Below are 19,826 nucleotides of genomic sequence, written 5' to 3' on the forward strand. Positions count from 1 at the left end.
CTGAGGCACCTGCACGGCTCAGTTGGTTAAGCGTCTGTCGGTTTTGGCTCAGGTCATGATCCCACAGTTTCGTGAGTTCGAGCGTCACATCAGGCTCTGTGCTGACAGCACGGAGCCTGCCTGGGATTCTCTCTCTCTCCCCCCTCTCCCTCTAAATGAATAAATAAATAAATAAATAAACAAACAAACAAACAAACAATAAAATATATTAATAAATATAATATAAGTAAATATAAAGTAAAATAAATAAAATACATATTTTTTTTTTTAATTTTTTTTTAACGTTTATTTATTTTTGAGACAGAGAGAGACAGAGCATGAACGGGGGAGGGGCAGAGAGAGCGGGAGACACAGAATCGGAAGCAGGCTCCAGGCTCTGAGCCATCAGCCCAGAGCCCGACGTGGGGCTCGAACTCACGGACCGCGAGATCGTGACCTGAGCTGAAGTCGGACGCCCGACCGACTGAGCCACCCAGGCGCCCCCATATATATATATTTAAGAAAAAAAAAAGAATCAACAAGAAGCTATTTCCTTTGGGACGGTTTATCTTAACGTGAACACCCAAAGAAACTGGCCCTCCTTCAAAATGGGCAAAGAGTTCAGGCAATAATTTCTTTGTGACCTGAATAGCCATTCTATCACAGCATAGCACATTCTGCTTAGCAAGGTAAACTGATGAGTATGGTCACAATTTTTAATTTGCTTCTTTTCAACAGCTTTTCATTTAATGTCTCTACCTTGTAAAAATATTTTGTGACAATGTTTGGTTTGGCATCATTTTGAGTGGTTCTGAACTTGAATCTGGGGCAATTACCACAAGCTGGGCAGTTTTATATATTGTAATCAATCTAGGCCACTCTCTCCTGGGCAATTAAAAAAAAAAATTTTAATTAATGTATGTATGTATGTATGTAATCTCTACACCAAACATGGACCTCAAACTCACAACCCCAAGATCAAGAGTCAGATGCTCTACTGAGTCGGCCAGCACCCCGTTCCAGGGCAAATTTTTGTTTTTTAATGTTTATTTTTGAGAGACAGAAGGACAGAGTGTGAGTGGGCAAGGGTCAGTGAGAGAGGGAGATACTGAATCCAAAGCAGGCTGCTCCAGGCTCTGAGCTGTCAGCACAGAGCCCGACATGGGGCTCAAACCCACGAACCACGGGATCATGACCCAAGCCAAAGTTGTATGCTTAACCAACTGAGCCACCCAGGCGCCCCACTGGGCAATTTTTAAGGAGTCTGTTGAGTAAAATGACAACTATTTTTTTTTTTAATTTTTTTTAATGTTTACTTATTTCTGAGGCAGAGAGAGACAGAGCATGAGTGGGGGAGGGTCAGAGAGAGAGGGAGACACAGAATCAGAAGCAGGCTCCAGGCTCTGAGCTGGCAGCACAGAGCCCGACGCGGGGCTCGAACTCACAGACCGTGAGATCATGACCTGAGCCGAAGTCGGACGCTCAACCGACTGAGCCACCCAGGCACCCCAAAATGACAACTATTTACTGAAGTAGTTTTGCACTTGGAGCTTCTGCCATGGTGATTCAAAAGGAGTATGTGGAGACAATGGGGTTGGGAGACAAGCATCACTAAGGAAACCCATGGCTCAGAAGCTCCCTCACCTAATAGCTGTACCAGATTAGGGTGCTTGATCTCCTTCATCACTGCAGCTTCTTTCAGGAACTCTTCCACCTCCATGGTATCTTCCTGGAAAGGCCGGGGGTGGGGGAAGAAAACAAAACAAAAAAACAGAAGAGGGACAAACCCCCATTTTAATCATTTGAGTCAACTCACAATCCTAAACCTACAGCTTTAAAAAAACTTCTTTCAAAAATATTTTTGAATATTTTAGCATATTAAAGAAATTTTATCAGAACCTAAGACACATCCAATTAGAAACAAAAATGTCCCTAAAATGTATCCAGTATTTGAAACGAAAGTGAAAATTAGCAGGGCAAGCAACGGAATATCCTATCCCATATCCCATCACAAGGGAAACATGGCAGACCTGGATGGTAACTCAGTTCTCAGTTTACTTCCTTACACATCTCAGCCTTTGAAACAGGAGACAGAAGGGTTAGCTGTTTATACATTTGTCTTCCTGACACATTCCTTAAGGAGCAATGCACATGTGCAAAGCCATGCATATTGTCTCACACTCACAGTAGGCTTAATAAGTGCTTGCTAACCAGAATGGATTACTACTCATAGCCAGAGCAGCCCTTATAAGTGATATGCCAGAGCTATGGAGGCAAACAGGAGAACCGTCAGAGAACGGAATGAGTGACAACTGTGCAACTGGTTACTAGGATGCTTAAAGAAGACAGCAGCATGAGGAAGATTTCTGGGACTATTAGGAACAAGAAAAAAGGATTTAATCTCATAGAGATGGGGGGAGCATGAGGCAGAAAGCTGAAGGACAGACGAGACAGCCCATGATTCTTGTACACTGCACCAACAATTCCATCCAGCAGGGGTCCTTCTCAGGAAGCAAAACAGCTTGTCTTGCCTTTATAACTTATAATTTGCTCCTAACCTTTCACTAAGACTTACATCAACAGCCTCCAGAGACAAACCTTCCCCACATGTGGGTTTCGCTGTGTTGCAGTGAATAATCTGCCCGTGCGCTGTCAGCAATGGCACTAAAGTTAATCATCAATTTGCTGATGTGCTTGGCATCAGTGGGTGGAAAGTGCTCCAAAGCTGAAGAAGGGCATGCTCATATTTCCAAGTGATTCAGCACAAATGTAAAAATGCCTGGAAACTGTAATTCTTAGCAACCCACCTTCAATGTTTTCACAGCAACCGTAAGGCTATATTTCTTCCAGACGCCAACATAAACTTCTCCATACTGCCCACCCCCAAGTTTGTGCTTCATGGTAATATCTGTTCGTTCCATTTCCCATTTGTCATGGATGGGGGACACGCCATAGACTGTTGGCTTATTGCACTTGGGCGCTGGGTAATGTAATGTTGTCACCAGCCCATCCGCCACTGTGGAGTGATGATGAACCAGCTCTGCCAGGGTGCTAAAGCGGCTCTCGGCAGTTACATACACCTGAGGAGAAAGGCAGGAGAAAAGCTCCATCAACTTGAAAAGGGTCAGAAAAATTGTTTTCAAAGCCCATTATTTCACTGGTCTGAAGATATAAAGACAGGAGGCTATCTTATTGAGGTAAATTAAATGATGATGGTAAGGAGAAACAGAACTTCAATTTAATCCTCCTTAAACCATTCTTCCTAGGCTTCCTAAATAAGCTCTAGTTTTGGGGGAAAAGCTTCCAACGTATCTTTCTGAATCATCAAGATCATTGGTCTTCAAGTAGTTTTAAGCAACAAGACTGTGAAACCCAAATATGTTAGCAGCAGAGATGCTCTGATTAAAGCAGGCAAGAGGAAACTTGGCCTCCTGTAAAAGGTTACGAAATACCACATCAGAATCTTGCACAGCACCAAACCTGAGAACCACAGAGTTCAATTTTTTTGGTAGGGAGAGAGTATTTAAGTATCTTATAATTTTTACTTAATCAGGATATGTTTTTGAGTATCCAGGCCACTAAAAAAGGGCCACAATAGGGGCAACTGGGTGGCTCAGTTGGTTAAGTGACCAACTTCAGCTCAGGTCATGATCTCACAGTTCCTGAGTTCGAGCCCCACGCTGGGCTCTGTGCTGACAGCTCAGAGCCTGGAGCCTGCTTCGGATTCTGTGTCTCCCTCTCTGTCTGCCCCTCCCCCACTTGCACTCCGTGTCTGTCTGTCTCTCCTTCTCAAAAAAAAAAAAAAAAAAATTAAAAAAAATAAGTTAAAAAAAAGGGCCACAATTTTATTTCAGAGTGGTTAACAAAACAGTAGTTAATTTGTAATAATAAAAGTATAAAAGATGAGTAGTCTTCAAGCCCTATCTTCCAAAGGAGCTTGTTTATAGTTTTTTTTTTAAATGAAACTTTTGGTGTATATAGAATAATACACAATATATACAGAATTGATGATTTTTACAAGGTGAACTCACCCATGTAAACCTCTCCCACACCAAGAATTGTAACACTACCAGCACCCTCCCAAATAAGCTATTCACCCCTTCGAAGATAACGATTCTGCTGACTTCTAGAACACCTTAGATTAGCTCTGTCTGCTTCTGAACTTACACAAATGGAGTCATACAACAGGTATTATTGTGTCTGCTTTCTTTCACTCAACTTTTCTTTATTGTGATATAATTTGCATACCATAAAATCCACCGTTTTCAAGGATACAATTCAGTGGTTTTAATATATTCCCAAAGTTGTCCAACCATCACCACTATCTGACTCCATAACACTGCCACCCCCTCACGCCCATCCCTGACAGTCACTAATGCCTTTCACTCAGTTTTCCATGTGTGGCACTCACCTACGACACAGGTCAACAAACTTTTCTGCAGAGGGCCAGAGAGTAAATATTTCAGGCTTATGGCCATAATGCCTCTGTCACAACTATTAAAAGCTGCCATAACAAGGAGAAAGCAGCCATAGACAACATATAAACAAATGGGTGTGTCTGTATTTCAATACAATTTTATTTACAAAAATAGGCAACTGGTGGGCCCACAGATTTTCTTGAGAGTGTGCACAGCAGTACATTTTTTGTTGTATGAAATTCTATTTTATGAATATGCCACAATTTACTAATTCATTCTGTTGTTAGACAATGAAGTGTTTCTAGCTTGGGGCTATTATAAATAATGCAACTGTGAACATTCTTGTACATGTCTATGTCTTCTATGTCTCCTATGTCTCCTATGTCTACAACACATGCACTCATTTCTGTAAACCAGAAGCAAAGCTGCTACGTCTCTCCCACATTACCACTCATCTGGTTCTATTTGGTTTCATCAAGAGACAGTAGGTCTGTGCGGTGATATAAAAGAGAGAATTCATAATTATTTCCTACTTTGTAACAGCCATTATGTTTTAAGGAAATTATTTCATTTAATCCTCACGATGACCCAATAAAGTGCAATGAGAAACAGGCTTATGTAAGGTCACAAAGTTAGTAAATAGACATGTTGGAGTTATGCACCAAACCAGGTCTGCCTGCTCCAAAGCCTGGGCTTTCCCTTACTCTGCATATCACACAGAGGGAAAGAGCAGAACAAATGATTCCATATAAATTTACTGTTCAGCAGAACTGACACAAAGGCAGGTCTCACAGTTTATGAAGTAAAACAGTTCCACTCCTAAGACAGCCACCCTGAAACGACTGGTCTTCCCAACGTGCACTCTGCTCAATGACTGACCTATTTCTATCAACACACATTCATACTCAGTCTCCGTCTCAGAAGCCCAGATTCTTACTTTGTGAACTTTGTGGCAGAGATTATTACAATTTTCAAAGACAGAAGGCTTAATCTAGCAATTCTGTACAACACACTGGATGTATATATATATATATCCGTACACTGGTGGTGATTAGAACAGCTAACTTAAATAGCAGTTTCTTCCATTCACCTTCAAATCTCTCATTAAACTATTGATATAATAGTGTTTTTCATTTCCATTACCATATTCTTATGTGTAAGCTCTAATGTGCCAAACAGCCCAAATTCACATCAGTGATTATTTTATTTCATATGAGTCATAAAAACTTATTTTTTAGTCATTCTGAGTGTTTTTTCTAAAGAACAGCCCATCCACGCCCAAGGTGGTACTGGCCAGTCTTACCTTGCCGTCTGTGGTGGTGTTGATCCTGTAGTGATACACACGGCCCTCGTACCTGAGCGAGATGGACAGCTGCCCAGGGCTGCTCTCACTCTCCCGCACCAGGAAGCTGCCATTGATCAGACTGCTGAGCAGGTACTCCGCAGCGCTGCGCGACACGGGCCCATGGTACCAGGAGTGTTTTTCCAAGCTGTTCACTGGGGTGATGTAGTTGCTTGGCACCCAACCTTGGCCATTCTTAGAGCGAACTTCACTCCACTCACCATTCTGGTTGTAACCAAGGACTCGAAGCTTTTCACCTGGCCATGACATCATCAGAGAAGAGAAGAGAAGAGAAGAGAAGAGAAGAGAAGAGAAGAGAAGAGAAGAGAAGAGAAGAGAAGAGAAAAGAGAAGACAAGAGAAGAGAAGAGAAGACAAGAGAAGAGAAGAGAAGACAAGACAAGAGAACTTAACTTCAAATATCAGCAGTCTATTATCAAACTCTGAACTCTGAAAAATCAATCAGGAAATTTTACGCCAACATTTAAAAAAAATAATGAAAACAAACTTGGCTGCTCATCATATCGTGATTGATCTCTTTAGCTCGTGGCTTAAAGACAAGCAGCACAGTTAGAAATAACCTTCTGGTATTTACTAAAGGTTTTCACACCAACTAAAAAAATGCCATTAGGAAACTCCACGTGTGGTATAGTATGGTGGCATACAAACACAGAAAGGTTCCCAATCCATAAACACAGAGAATACACCGCTGATTGCCAGAGGGGAGAGGGTGTGGCATTGTGCAAAATGGGTGAAGGGGAGTGGGAGATACAGGCTTCCCTACAGAGAATAAACAAGTCACAGGGATAGATGGTACAGCACAGAGAATACAGTCAGTGGCATCGTAATAGAGTTGTGTGGTGACAGACGGTAGCTACACTTGTGGTGAGCACAGCACAACAAATAGAGCAAATCACAGTGTTGTACACCTGGAAGTAATGCAGTATCGTGTGTCAACTATACTTGAATTAAAAAAAGACAGGTTATTCTGGAAAATGACACAGTCTCACCCTTCAAAGAAAAGTTCATTTTTCTCAAAACAGTTTGTCAAGGAATGTATCTTATATATGGTTCAATGTTAACAACAATCAAGGATTAGGGATGAGAAATATGAAATACAAAGTCACTCTGAAATTTCAGTTGGCACCAAAGCAGCAAGACCATCTACGTAAGAAACAAAAAACAACAAAACAAAATAGAAGCACAAACCACAGAGCTTTCTGTTTTCAGAAAAAAAAAAAACTGCTTGGGGGGCAGGCGGGCGGTTAGGACTCCCAAAGCACAATCTTGTCTGGGACTCAAGTTTTACCAGTTACAGTTTCCCAACTTCCCTCCCATTCCTTATGAAGATGAGTCAGTCCTACTCATTCCTCTAAAATTAGTGTGTGGGAAGGGAAGCCGCCACTGAAGCCAGAACCCAAGACAAGTTATTCAGAATGTCTTTGCTGTCAACGTCAATGTCCTTAATTTCTCTACTAAAGTTGTGAACCTCAGCTTTAAACTCCCTAATATACATTTTGCCCCTAAACTTACAGCTCAGACAAAACAGGAAAGGTGAAAGAGAGATCATGCACATGGCCCACTAGTTATCAGGCAAAGGCCACTGAGGAAACACTCAAAATCATTATTCTGGCAGTCACTGAACATTTTCAGCAGCCCACAGAAACGTCTACCATAGGATGACTTTATTAGCTCCTACGATCTCATCTTTGACCTGGAAGTGACATTCAATGACAAAAACAGGAGTATGTACTCATAAAATATACATATGTACACATGAGTAGATAGGAGCATGTGGTGTGGTGGTGGGAATGCGCAGATAAATACTCACCAACCATATCTGCAGGTAAAAAACCTCAGTGCTCCTAGAAAAGCTAAATAGAACTTGTTCCTCTATAGCTGTTCTCTATTGTACCACAAGAACTAGAAACATAAAGAATTAGTATATTACTGTTGCTTCCTTACAAATAACTGCTAACGGTGGGTCATCATTAGCAGGATACAGTCAAAAACCCTGTTTTTGTCTATTTTCCTCTCTTTTAGAAGTTAGGAGGGGAATTTTCTACTCTGGAAGTTTTGAGCACCAGGGAAATTGACGATAGGACTAGTGGGGATGTAAACATGAGCTCTACTGACAGAGGAATGCTGGGAGAACTGTTTTTTTATTTCAAGCAAAAAACAATATTCAAAGGAGGAACTATAATAAGTTGTCATTATTTTATTTTTAAAATATATTTTCTTCTCCTTTAAAATATAAAATAGCTTTAGCATGACATCATTTTATATTAATAAGAACCTGACAGAAAAATCTGGCTTCTCATGGGTTTCATGAGAAATCCCTGTTTGCCATGAGATAACAAGAATCCCACCCCCTGAGCTGCACTCTAGCGATTGCCATAACTGGTAACTGAGGAGTCAACAGACTTTCTTTATCGATGTTTCCTTGGTGACTGAACTATCTTAGAAAAACCTCACATGAAAAGTCTATCTAGAAAGAATGTTCTGAGTCACTGCTTCACCAACTTCTCCACTGAAGTATCCATAAAGGTAAAAAAAAGTGTGTTGTAGCCCGAAGAGACTACTGCACAGTATAAAATTCTTTGAAATCCTTTGTTTTATCCTAAAAGTTCATGTAAAAGTTTCCCCCCATGCATAAACCTCATACACACAGAAATATTATCACCATCCCTTCCCCAAAAACTACCTAAAGTCTTCAAGTAACTTGACACTAGATCACCCGCTTTACTTTTTCTATGCCTCTAAAGCCTCCTGGCACAGATAAATGTGCCCTTACACCCACTCAGGGACACATCTATACCCCAGGTTTGAGTTAAGGGTTTCTTTTGCTTTTGGTTAATCTGGCTGGATTTAAAAAACTGATGCATGTAAAAGTTTTATAAAAGGGTAACATTCCCTGAGTGGAGGTCTGCCTTAATCTGGTTTATTCACTCCCATTTAAAGTTTTATTATCAACCTTACAAATAAAAACTGTATGTCTGGCAAATTATCGTTTAAATTAGTTTCATTTAAGTTAAAAATTATCCTTGGGGCATCTGGGTAGCTCAGTCAATTAAGTGTCTGACTTTGGCTCTGGTCATGATCTCGTGGTTCATGGGTTTGAGCCTGTGCTGACAGCTCAGAGCCTGGAGCCTGCTTCAGATTCTGTGTTTCCCTCTCTCTCTGCCCCTCCCTTGCTCATGCTCTCTCTTTCTCAATAATAAATAAACATTAAAAAAAAAATTATCCTGAAATATATTTTTCCCAGTAGGAGGCTTTCATAAATTCAGAAGAACAAGCTTAGGTAGATTAGTAATCTAATTCATGTACACAATAAGAATGTCCCATGCTTCTTTCTTTTTTTTACTTTTTTGTATTTTTTTTGTATTTTTATTATTTTTTATTTTTTAAAGTAATCTCTACACCCAACGTGGGGCTCACTCACAACTCCAGGATTAAAAGTCACATGCTCTACCCACTGAGTCCCAGGCACCTCTCTTTCTCATAGAAGGTCCATATTTTCTGTCCTTATTCAAAAAACTAATAATGAATGATTTTACTTAGTCATGTTCTTAGTGCTCCCTTTTATAAACTTTCTACTAAAATAAATGACTATTCTCTTGAGAGTATTACTGTAATAGAAATCCTTCCTACTATTCCTTTCACTAGCCCATATAAACACAAATGAGAGATTTGTCTAGGCCAGTGCTACTCAAAGCAGGTCCACAATAAGATATGACACTTGTGCTGGAATGTGAATCACTGGACTACTTCCTTCTTGTTCAAAGTCTTGCTTTGCACCAAGGTGGCTCAGTAGGTTAAGCGTCCGAATTCGGCTCAGGTCATGATCTCACAGTTCGTGGGTTCGATCTCAGGTCGGGCTCTGTGCTGACAGCTCGGAGCCTGGAGCCTGCTTCAGATTCTGTGTCTTCCTCTCTCTATGCCCCTCCCTTGCTTGCACTCTGTCTCTCTTTCAAAAATAAAATAAACATGGAAAGGAAAGGGGAAGGGGAAGGGGAAAAGAAGGAAAGTCTTGCTCCAAAACCAGAAAATGTCAGCTGAACTAAGTAATATGTAGTATACTTAGTGACATAGTTGGCCTACATATCGGGACCAAGTTCTTAATCTTAACAATGTGGACTGGTAATGAACTATTCTCAGGTAAGCAGTCAGCCCACGGACAACACTTTGAGTAGCACCAGGCTCTGCCAACATGACTCATCTTAGCCACAGTTCAAACAGAAGAGATGGATAGTAAACCTAGTGCCACCTAACATGAATGCTGCATATTACATATAGAACTGAATTCTGAGAATGAGAAAAGTTTATGTACATACCACATGGTGCTTGCTTTCTTTCTTTTCTTTCTTTCTTTCTTTCTTTCTTTTTTAATGTTTATTTATTTTAGAGACAGAGAGACAGAGCACAAGTGGAGGAGGGGCAGAGAGAGCCAGAGACAAAATCTGAAGCAGGCTGCAGGCTCTGACCTGTCAGCACAGAGCCCGACGCGGGGCTCGAACCCACAAACCGTGAGATCATGACCTGGGCCGAAGTCGGATGCTTAACCGACTGAGCCACCCAGGCGCCCCTACATGGTGCTTTTTCTAAAGTACCTTATCTCCGCTTCTCATTAATAAACCCTATAAAGTAGACAAAGTGACATTATCCCATGTACAGGCTTAAACAAATAAACAAGCCAGTGAACCAAAAATATCTGGGCCTCAATCACCTAATTTTAGTCAGAGGCAGAATCTAGAACAGACCCCTTTATTTCTTAAGCACTAATGAAAACTGAAGAGTGAGGAGATATTACACAGAAGCTCACCTTTAGTGATGCTGAGTGTATTATCACCACTCGCCACAAAATCATAAAGTGCAACAAAGAGATTAGGGTCACTCTCAGTAGCTCCAAGTAAATTCTCCTTGGAGCTCCACCTGATGGCTTCATTCAGTGCCTGGGGTTCAACGTCACAACCATAGGGGCGGTGCAAGGCTTCTGAAAGACATAAAAAGAGAAAGGAATTGACACTAAGTTCAACCATTAAAAATTCGTTTGAATTCAGTACATACATAGTATTTTAGCTGCTGGCATATATGTATAGTGAAAGTTCCAAGGTGGAAAAGAACTGTATAATATGGAGTCATGAAGAATGAGCAAATGGCATGGTCTCCTAAGTATGAGAAAAGTCTATTTGTTGAAAATATAACAAGACAAAAGATCCCAAAATGAGCATTTAGCTGTAATTTATCCATATTCACCAAAATCAGAAATAGAAAGAAAAAGTGGTTTTCTCAAAATGAAAAAAGGAAATCTCAAAAAGAAATGGCAATTCATTTCATAAAACATATCAGATATTTTGTGGTGGTGGTGGTTTTAAGAAAGTACAGTTATGTTTTATAAGTCTTCCCAAACTACCCTTCTTCTTCCCTTGCTCTTTACACATAAAACAAATTCTGGAAAAGATAACAGACTTTAAGAAATATGTACATATTGCATAAACCCAGATCTCCATTTACATATAGAAAAATTATAGAAACAGTGCTTCCAGAAAGAAAAAATACTAACAATATCTGTTAAACAACAGAAAAATATTTTGGTTTAATACAAAACACTCTTGGCATTCCAAAATACCTTTGTATCACTGTGCACTGTCTATAATATAATAGCAAACAATTGTTCGTTGTTTTAATGAAAAAGGTTTTATCTTATTTGCTTTTCTTAGATGGTACATTTCTGTAAGTATCTTAATCGAGAACTTAATTGAAGGCTCTAGAAAATATCACCAACAAAGGACATTTGAGTTTCTACCACGTGTAATGGTTGAAGCCTTGTAAGACCTGGTTTCTTCCTCAGGATTTATGGTTCCTAAATTTAGTCACACTACACAAACAGGTGATCCCTACAAAGATCACCTGCTTCTCACAACCCAGGTCATTTACACAAAAAATACACTATGCCTTCAAAGGTGATTTTCTCGATCACAGAAACTATTTTTAGTGGCTGTCTGCCACTATCCAACTACCTATTGTGACATAACAACACTTTTCTATTATGTCTCTCTCTCCTTCTACTCATTTTTCATGTAAAGTTGACTTTCTTATATTTGAAGAAGAAAAATCCTGGAATCTGTGGTTTTATTTCTTTTCAAATACATTCCCTCCTCTCCATCTCTACTGCCAATGCCTCAGATCAGATCCCCATCATCTCTCACCTGGACTACTGCCTCCAGTCTTGTCTCCCTCAAAGCCATCCTCCACACAGCTGGCAAAGTGATCTATTTAAAACAAAAATTTGACCATGTCACTCTTCTTAAGATTCTTTAACAGTTCACCATCAAGCTAAAATCTTCTCAATGGCCTCCGAGGTCTTTTATGATTAGGTCTCTACCTACTTCTCCAGCTTTACCTCTCCCCACTCCATACCTCAAATTCTAAACATGAACACACACACAGATGCGTCCTGCTTCTTTGTGCCTTTATTCACAGAGTCCTGGTTACCTGGACTGTGATCTCCTCCCACCCTTCCTTTGACTGCCTGCCTTCTACTCATTTTATAACATTCAGTTCCAGTGTATAACCTCCCCTAGGAAGCCTCACGTGCTCCCCCTCCCCGTACTCTCAAAAGCATTACACTTGCTATATTTGTACCCTTTATCTTTATAATATCCTCAATTGATTTTTATATCCCAAACTTTACAATGTATTCCTTGATATTAAAACTCTTTTTCTAGCAAGAGTTACATAGGATGTGTTCAATAACTTTTAACTGAATGAATGACCAAATTATACAAAACTATAAGTGACGGGAAATAGTGAGATGTATTTTAATCTTAGAATAGCATTAACCAATGTTTTAAAAATGGCTTCATAACTGTCTACAGAAATTCCTGTAGTAGGTTGGATCTGTAATTTTCCTGATAGCTTTAGAGTTTACTTCACTTCTTCACATTCCTTCCTCCTAAGAGGAAGGTCTCCTTAAAATTTCAGAGCTAATTAAATTTTGTCCCACATTAAGATTATGACAAATCTGAAGTTATGTCCAGATGTCCTGAAAAGTTAACGCGAATCGGATGTATTATTGCTCCTTGTTTACATGCAGTTACAAGGAATGGAAACAGCTGTACTGAAGTAACCAATTAGGATTACCAAACAAATAAAACACCCTATTCTATGAAACATCCTTCAAACTGATCACATGTACTAGGGTTTCCTTTATTCTAATAAGAAATCATCCACTCTAGCGGAATTTCCATCGGGCTACAAAATGCCAATCCTTTATTAAAATGAAAAGAACTGCTGAAAAGTATAGAGAATATTTGTAATATTTATCAGGTTCTATAGCGAGTACCACATGATCCACACTGACAAACGTTTCTTGCCAGTAATGGTGGTAACAAGATTAGAATGCTTTGTGATTATTACTCTATTATTCTGTTTAATTATTATCAAACAGTTCAAGTTCATTTTCTTCTTGTTGTATAGAAGTCCCCTTGCTTGAGATAAAGGGTAGAGGAACAAAATCAAGGTTAACAAGAACTTGTGTACTCTCCGTGACCAACTTAGAAATAATAATTAAGCCGATATTGAAGCCAACTCTTAAATCCTAGCGAGCCAAAACCAGCAAAAACCATACAATTATACCTTACTTTGTAAAACCCAATATATGAACACTTAAGGTTTACAAAATTAATAATTTTAGTGAACATCTACCATACACCATGCTGAGCTTCAGAATATCAAGATTATAAATCACTAATAACACCATTTGGACTTACTATAAAAGACTACTCTCCGTTCTTTCCCCCAAATCTGCCTCTCCCAAAGAATTCCCTGTCTCAGTCAACAGTAATTCCTTCTTTTCAGCTGCTCAGGCCAAAAGCCTTCAAGTTTGAGTACAAACTTCCAGCTATAACATGAATAAGTTCTGGGCATCTAACATATGATTATAGTTAATAATACTGTATTATATACTTGAAAGTTGCTAAGCCAGCAGACAGTAAATGTTCTCACCACAACATAAGAAATGATAATTACATGTGATGCAGGTACAGCTAATGCTATGGCGGTAATCACTATGCCATATGTAAGTGTATCAAATCAACACACTGTACACCTTAAGCTTACACAATGTTAAATGTCAATTATATCAATAAAGCTGGGGGAAGAGAACCTTGGAATCCCCATGGACTCCTTTTTGCTCTCACATACTACAACCAAACCATAAGGAAATCCTATTGGCGCTGCCTTCAAAAATATACCCAGAATCTATCCACTTCTCACCCCCTCCACTATTTCCTTGTTACCACCATCATCTCTCAGCTAGATTTCCCCACACTCCTGATTTCCATGCCTCTATCCTTATTCTCTCCTGTCTATTCTCAATACACCAGCCAGTGTTTAAAGCGTAAGTCAGATTATGTGACTCCTCTGCTCCAAACTCTGTGATAGCTCCCTACCTTCGAGTGAAATGTGAAAGTCCTTACAAGAGCCTGCGAGGTCCCTTGCAACTTGTCTTGCCCAGTTCATCTGCCTACACTCCTCCCTAGTTTACCTCGTTTCGCATACTGGCCTCCCTGCTATTACTCGAACAAGGCAGGCACACTCCTGCCTCCGGACGTTTGTCCTGGCTGTTTCTTCTGTCTAAAACATTCCTCCCCAGACATTCACATGACACTTAACTCAAATGTGACCCTCCTGGTACAGCATTCTCGGACTATTCTATTTTAAAATGCAGCTATTCCTGACAGCACTCCCACATACCCCCCTCCCCATGTCTCCTTCCCTATTTCTCTCCAGAGCTCCTCTTACTACAAACTATATACTTATTACATTCATATATATTATTTAACTGCCCCCAACTAGAGTATCAATTTTATGAGGACAAGGATTTTTGTATGTTTTGTCCACTGATAAATGCCAAGCACCCAGAACAGTGCATGTATGTAAGAGTCTCTCAAAACACATTTGTTGAATAAATGAATCACGGGTACTGTTATGCTCACATACTGTACCACTATGAGAGGACAGAACAGAAAACCAAACTCTGGATCAGAAAAGGTTTCAGAGAAGAGAAAGCACTTAAATTAGGTGAACAGGAACTGTGCACTCACAGTGCACAGGCTGTCAGTGTGCAAGGACAGGTCTATGACATGTGATTCATCTGAACTGAAGAGAAGCTCCATCAAGCTTGAAAGGTTTGTTAAAGGCATGAAGTTCAGTTTCTTCAAAACCACACTCTTTGAAAAATGGCAAAGAGCACAATTTGATGCAAACTTAATAAGATGTATAGAGGCCAAACAATACTGTACCTTTCTCAAATATACAAAATAACAAACACAGGATAAAAGTTATTTTTGAGGCCAAAGTACTAAAAGAACCATGACTTGGAAAACAATCCTTTTCCCTCCCCACCCCGGTTCTTCCCATCTCTACTTTTATGATTTTTTTGGTCAAGTCAAAGATCTTATTTCCTTCCTTTCTTCTTTCTTCCCCCTCACTCTTTTGTTCTCATAGAACTAATAAGGGTCAATTTCCTGTACAATCCGTCTGCACAGGATATCCATTTAAACGCCATCCTATCCGCTAAGCATCAAACAAAAGGAAAAATGTTCCAAAGACAGAAAACATCCTAACATTTTCCTGAGGCCAAGAATGAACACGTATTAAATCATAAAGAACTAAATGCAGGAGAACAAGCTAAGGAACAGTGGGGGGGGGGGGGGGGGGGGGGGAGCCTATAGGAAGAGCAAGTAAATAACAGTGGTATCCAGCGGGTCGCAGTCTATGTCACTTTCCTCGTCAGCTTAAAAAAGACACATCTGGATGATTCAGATGTACTGAGCCTATACAAATGCAAGTGTGAAGGCTGGAAATAGTTTTGAAAAATGTGAAATCACTACTATATATTAGGTATGCATTATATTACATAACGGGTTAATTTTTCGTTAATCACGGTTTTTGAGGTAGATTATGGAGCTAAGATGAGAGAACGATATAGGACCCAGGGAGCAGAAATAGGGTTGTTAAGTAAAGGTTGATTTTATTACTTTTTTCTACTGACAGACTTGCAGAAGACAATAAAAATAAGGCAAAACATAGAAACGGCAGTTTTTAAAAAGTAAATTATCAGGATTAAACTAGTTAAAATCTAGAATAAAACTCAGACTCAAATTCAGAGAAAATTCCTAAATTTAATGTTTAATTTTATTAAAAAACACTTTTCACCAATCAGTCGTTCAATAACTTTTATCAGTTTAATTAGAAATTGTCAGATAGTGGGGCACCTGGGTGGCTCAGCTGGTTAAGCGTCCAACTTCGGCTCAGGTCATGATCTCACGGTTCATGCGTTCAAGCCCCATGTCTGGCTCTGTGCTGACAGCTGGGAGCTTGGAGCCTGCTTTGGATTCTGTGTTTCCCTCTCTCTCTGCCCCTCCCCTGCTCACACTCTGTCTCTCTCTCTCACTCAAAAATAAATAAAACGGTAAAAAAAAATTTTAAGAAACTTGTCAGATAGTAACTGGAGAAATAAATATACAAAATTTTCAGTTGAGGCATTTCTAAGCATTTTACAAACCCTTATCTTGCCAGAATTCTACTTTACCTGACTGCATATTCTCTGAGAAGCTAATACTTTTTTTTTTTTTTTTTTTTTTGGAAAGAGCATGCGAGTGGGGGAGAGGGAGAGAGACAGACAGACAGAGAGAATGAGAATCTTAAGGGATCCTGAGCCGAAATCAAGAGTTAGATGATCAACAAACTGAGCCACCCAGGTGCCCCCAAAGCTAATACTTTTTAATACTGTTTATGTAAGGTGGTTGGAAAAATCATTCAACAGTTCTCAAGGTAACTTAAGTACTTCATCTCAAGCCATATGTATCTTAACACCACAAAATACTACATATCACTCATTTATTCTTTCCTTCAGTAAGTACTTACTGAGATCCTACTATGAAATACCAGAAAAAAAGCAAATCGTTCCTAAATGGATGATGAAGTATAAACCTGCAGAGAAAAGTTTCCTTGGAGAAAACCTGTTTACAATAAACCACCACATACGCTTTTAAAAGAGGGAAACGCCCTAAGGAGACTCATCTTTTGCATCACTTAAATTAACTTCACTGGTCGAAACTGACGACAGTAACAGGAGTAGAGAAAATTTTTTGAAATCTCCATTCATGTTTGATTATTGTGAGTATCAACCCTCCCCCAAACTATCACCTTTGAACCATACCTGTCACGTTGGGTAGAGCAGTTTCTGAGGCCTCACTACTGCACAGGCAGCAAAGCGATGTGTCCTGATCTCTGCCATAACTATTGGGTGGAAGCAGGACTGTTCCAAGGACCATTCCTCTGCCCAGAAGCACAGAAGTTAAACTGTTCTATGTAGAGGAAGTCTTAGAATTCCACTCCCTGACAAGCAATACCACATGCATGTGACATTTACTCATATACTCAGTGGCCAGAGGAAACCAATAGAAGGGTAAGCATTTACAAGTCCCAAAGTGGGCGGAGAGTAACCCAAAGGAAAGTGTCTAGTAATCAGCAAAGACTGAGTCAGATCGGAGTTACTTCAGAAGAACCTTTGGAAATGTTTTGAAAAATAAGTAAAAACCAACATACACATGAGTAACAAATACAAAAATATGTAGGGATTAGTATATATAGATGGGATTTCTTTCCTAAATGGATGATGAAGTAAGCCTGTAGAGAAAAGTTTCCTCGGAAGAAACCTGTTTACAATAAAACACCACATACACTTTTAAAAGAGGAAACGCCCTAAGGAGACTCATCTTTTGCATCACTTAAATTAGCTCAAGTAACCACAAATCCAAAGTGAAAGAAATAGTTACAATCTGATTCATGAACAAAGAAACCAGGAAATGACTGCCTTCACTAACATTTCGGCTCTACAGCTTAATACGGTTAAAAATACAGCATGAAAAAAATATATGGCATGATTGCAACACGGATGGACCTAGAGGGTATTGTGGTAAGTGAAAATAGACTGAGAAAGACAAATACCATGATTTTATTTATATGTGGAATCTAAAAAACAAATGAGTACACAAAAAGCAGAAACAGACCCATAATTACAGAGAACCAATGGTTGTCAGGGAGAAGGGGGTGGGCAGATGGGCATTTGGATGGAGGGGAGTAGGAGACACAGGCTTCCAGTGGTGGAAGAAATAAGTCATGGGGGTGGAAGACACAGCATAAGGAGAGAACACTCAATGGTATTGTGACAGCACTGTGTCAGCTGGTGACTACATTTAATGGTGAGCACAGTCAAATCACTATGTCTGTACACCTGAAACAAATACAACATTGTGCTAAGTATACTTCAATTTAAAAATAACATTTTAGGGTACCTGGGGGGCTCAGTTTAAGCGTCTGACTTCGGCTCAGGTCATGATCTCACTGTTTGTGAGTTCGAGCCCCATACTGGGCTCTGTGCTGACAGCTCAGAGCCTGGAGCCTGCTTCAGATTCTGTGTGTCCCTCTCTCTCTGCCCCTTCCCAACTAGCGCTCTCTCAAAAAATAAAATAAAAACGTTGAAAATAAAAAAATAAAAATAACATTAAAAAAATAAAAAACTGACACGATAATGTTGAAAACTTCTGAGTGTTAACACTTATAAGTTTTTTTTTTCCTTAATTGTTTTAAATGTTTACTTTTGAGAGTGAGCAGGGGAGGGTCAGAGAGAGAGGGAGACACAGAATATGAAGCAGGCTCCAAGCTGTCAGCACAGAGCCTGATGCAGGGCTGGAACTCACAAACGACCTGAGCTGAGGTCAGACGCTCAACCGACTGAGCCACCCAGGCCCCCCCAAACTTTTAAAAGTTGTAAAAGTAAAAAGCTAGCCTTTATTAATATAAGGAACAAAGTTAAGTAAAATGTAAAAATCTGAAAATAAGAGTAACTTGTTGAGAATTAAGCTAGGAAAATCTGCAAATAATACACTAAATTATTTAGTGGTGTCATCTACAAAAATAACACAAGAATTTTTGTAACTATACAGTTAAGAACACTCATTGATCAACATTTACTAAGTACCTACTATGTACCAGCCACTGTGCTAGGTTTCAGGTCAACAAAAGAAACAGGGTAAAACTGTAAGATACCAGAACTGAAATAGCCTTCCATGAAGTTGAAACAAATTATAATGTCACCTCAGAGAAAGAATGTCTCTGACATAGGTAATTATTAATAGCTTAAAAAAACAAAGCTTATACTTTCAATAAAATGACCCTTTATAAAACCAGTATTGTTAACATCACAGAAAAAGCAAGAGTTAAATGACTAATGGTTACCTCAATTAATGACTCAGTGTTCAAACACCAGGTTGAATTTCTCCTTCCCTAGATTATAAAAAATATAAGAGAAAGGAGCTCCATAATCCATATTCTAAACATATCTATATTCCATACCACGTAATTTACTATTCAGTTAGTAAATCTGCTCTTCAATTTACCAATAATTAATAGTTACAACTTAGGAAACTAGAAAAATTAAGAAACTACAAAAGCATAATGTAAAGAAAACGAATATTTTTGTGCTGCTATGCTGCTTCCATCTAACCCATGTAATAGCTTTTAAACGTTTTAAAGAATAAAATGAAGACTGCATACAAAACTAATCACCAAAAAATGATACATGAAAGCCTAAGAAAATTAAACTCAACAAAAGTATTAGTAAGACACGTTTTTTTTTTTTTAATTTTAATGTGTTTTTATTTTTGAGGGAGAGAGGGAGGGAGGGAAGGGCAGAGAGAGAGAGAGAGAGAGAGAGAGAGAGAGAGAGAACATGAGCAGGGGAGGGGTAGAGAGAGAGGGGGACCCAAAATCTGAAGCAGGCTCCTGGCTCTGAGCTATCAGCACAGAGTCCGATATGGGGCTCAAACTCACAAACTGTGAGATCATGACCTGAGCCAAAGTCGGATGCTTAACCAACTGAGTCACCCAGGCACCCCAAGACATGTTCTCATTTTAAAAATTCTTTTTCAGTTTATAACAGTGATATAGCTCATTATAGGAGATTTGAGAACTATATATAAATAGAAAGGCAACAGCACATCACCCACTTCTACATCC

The 19,826-nt window shown here is 39.4% G+C and overlaps 1 protein-coding gene across 8 annotated transcripts in view; it reads right to left on the minus strand.

The window, feature by feature from the left end:
- Positions 1–19,826, minus strand: part of ABL2 (ABL proto-oncogene 2, non-receptor tyrosine kinase) — a 104,526-nt gene that overhangs the window by 10,089 nt on the left and 74,611 nt on the right. For 2 of the 8 annotated variants that reach the window (XM_042924879.1, XM_042924875.1), the window contains exons 2-6: positions 11,948–12,010; positions 10,561–10,731; positions 5,701–5,996; positions 2,787–3,059; positions 1,624–1,708 (exon numbers count right to left, since the gene is read on the minus strand). In XM_042924879.1, coding sequence (XP_042780813.1) covers positions 1,624–1,708; positions 2,787–3,059; positions 5,701–5,996; positions 10,561–10,731; positions 11,948–12,010 — 888 coding nt within the window. Of the gene's footprint in view, positions 1–1,623; positions 1,709–2,786; positions 3,060–5,700; positions 5,997–10,560; positions 10,732–11,947; positions 12,011–16,965; positions 17,190–19,826 lie in introns of those variants that run through there. The other 6 variants (XM_042924881.1, XM_042924877.1, XM_042924876.1 and 3 more) reach the window with 5 other exon arrangements.

Source organism: Panthera leo, chromosome F3 (genome assembly GCF_018350215.1).
Source record: "Panthera leo isolate Ple1 chromosome F3, P.leo_Ple1_pat1.1, whole genome shotgun sequence".
In the NCBI taxonomy this organism is placed as follows: Eukaryota; Metazoa; Chordata; class Mammalia; order Carnivora; family Felidae; genus Panthera; species Panthera leo.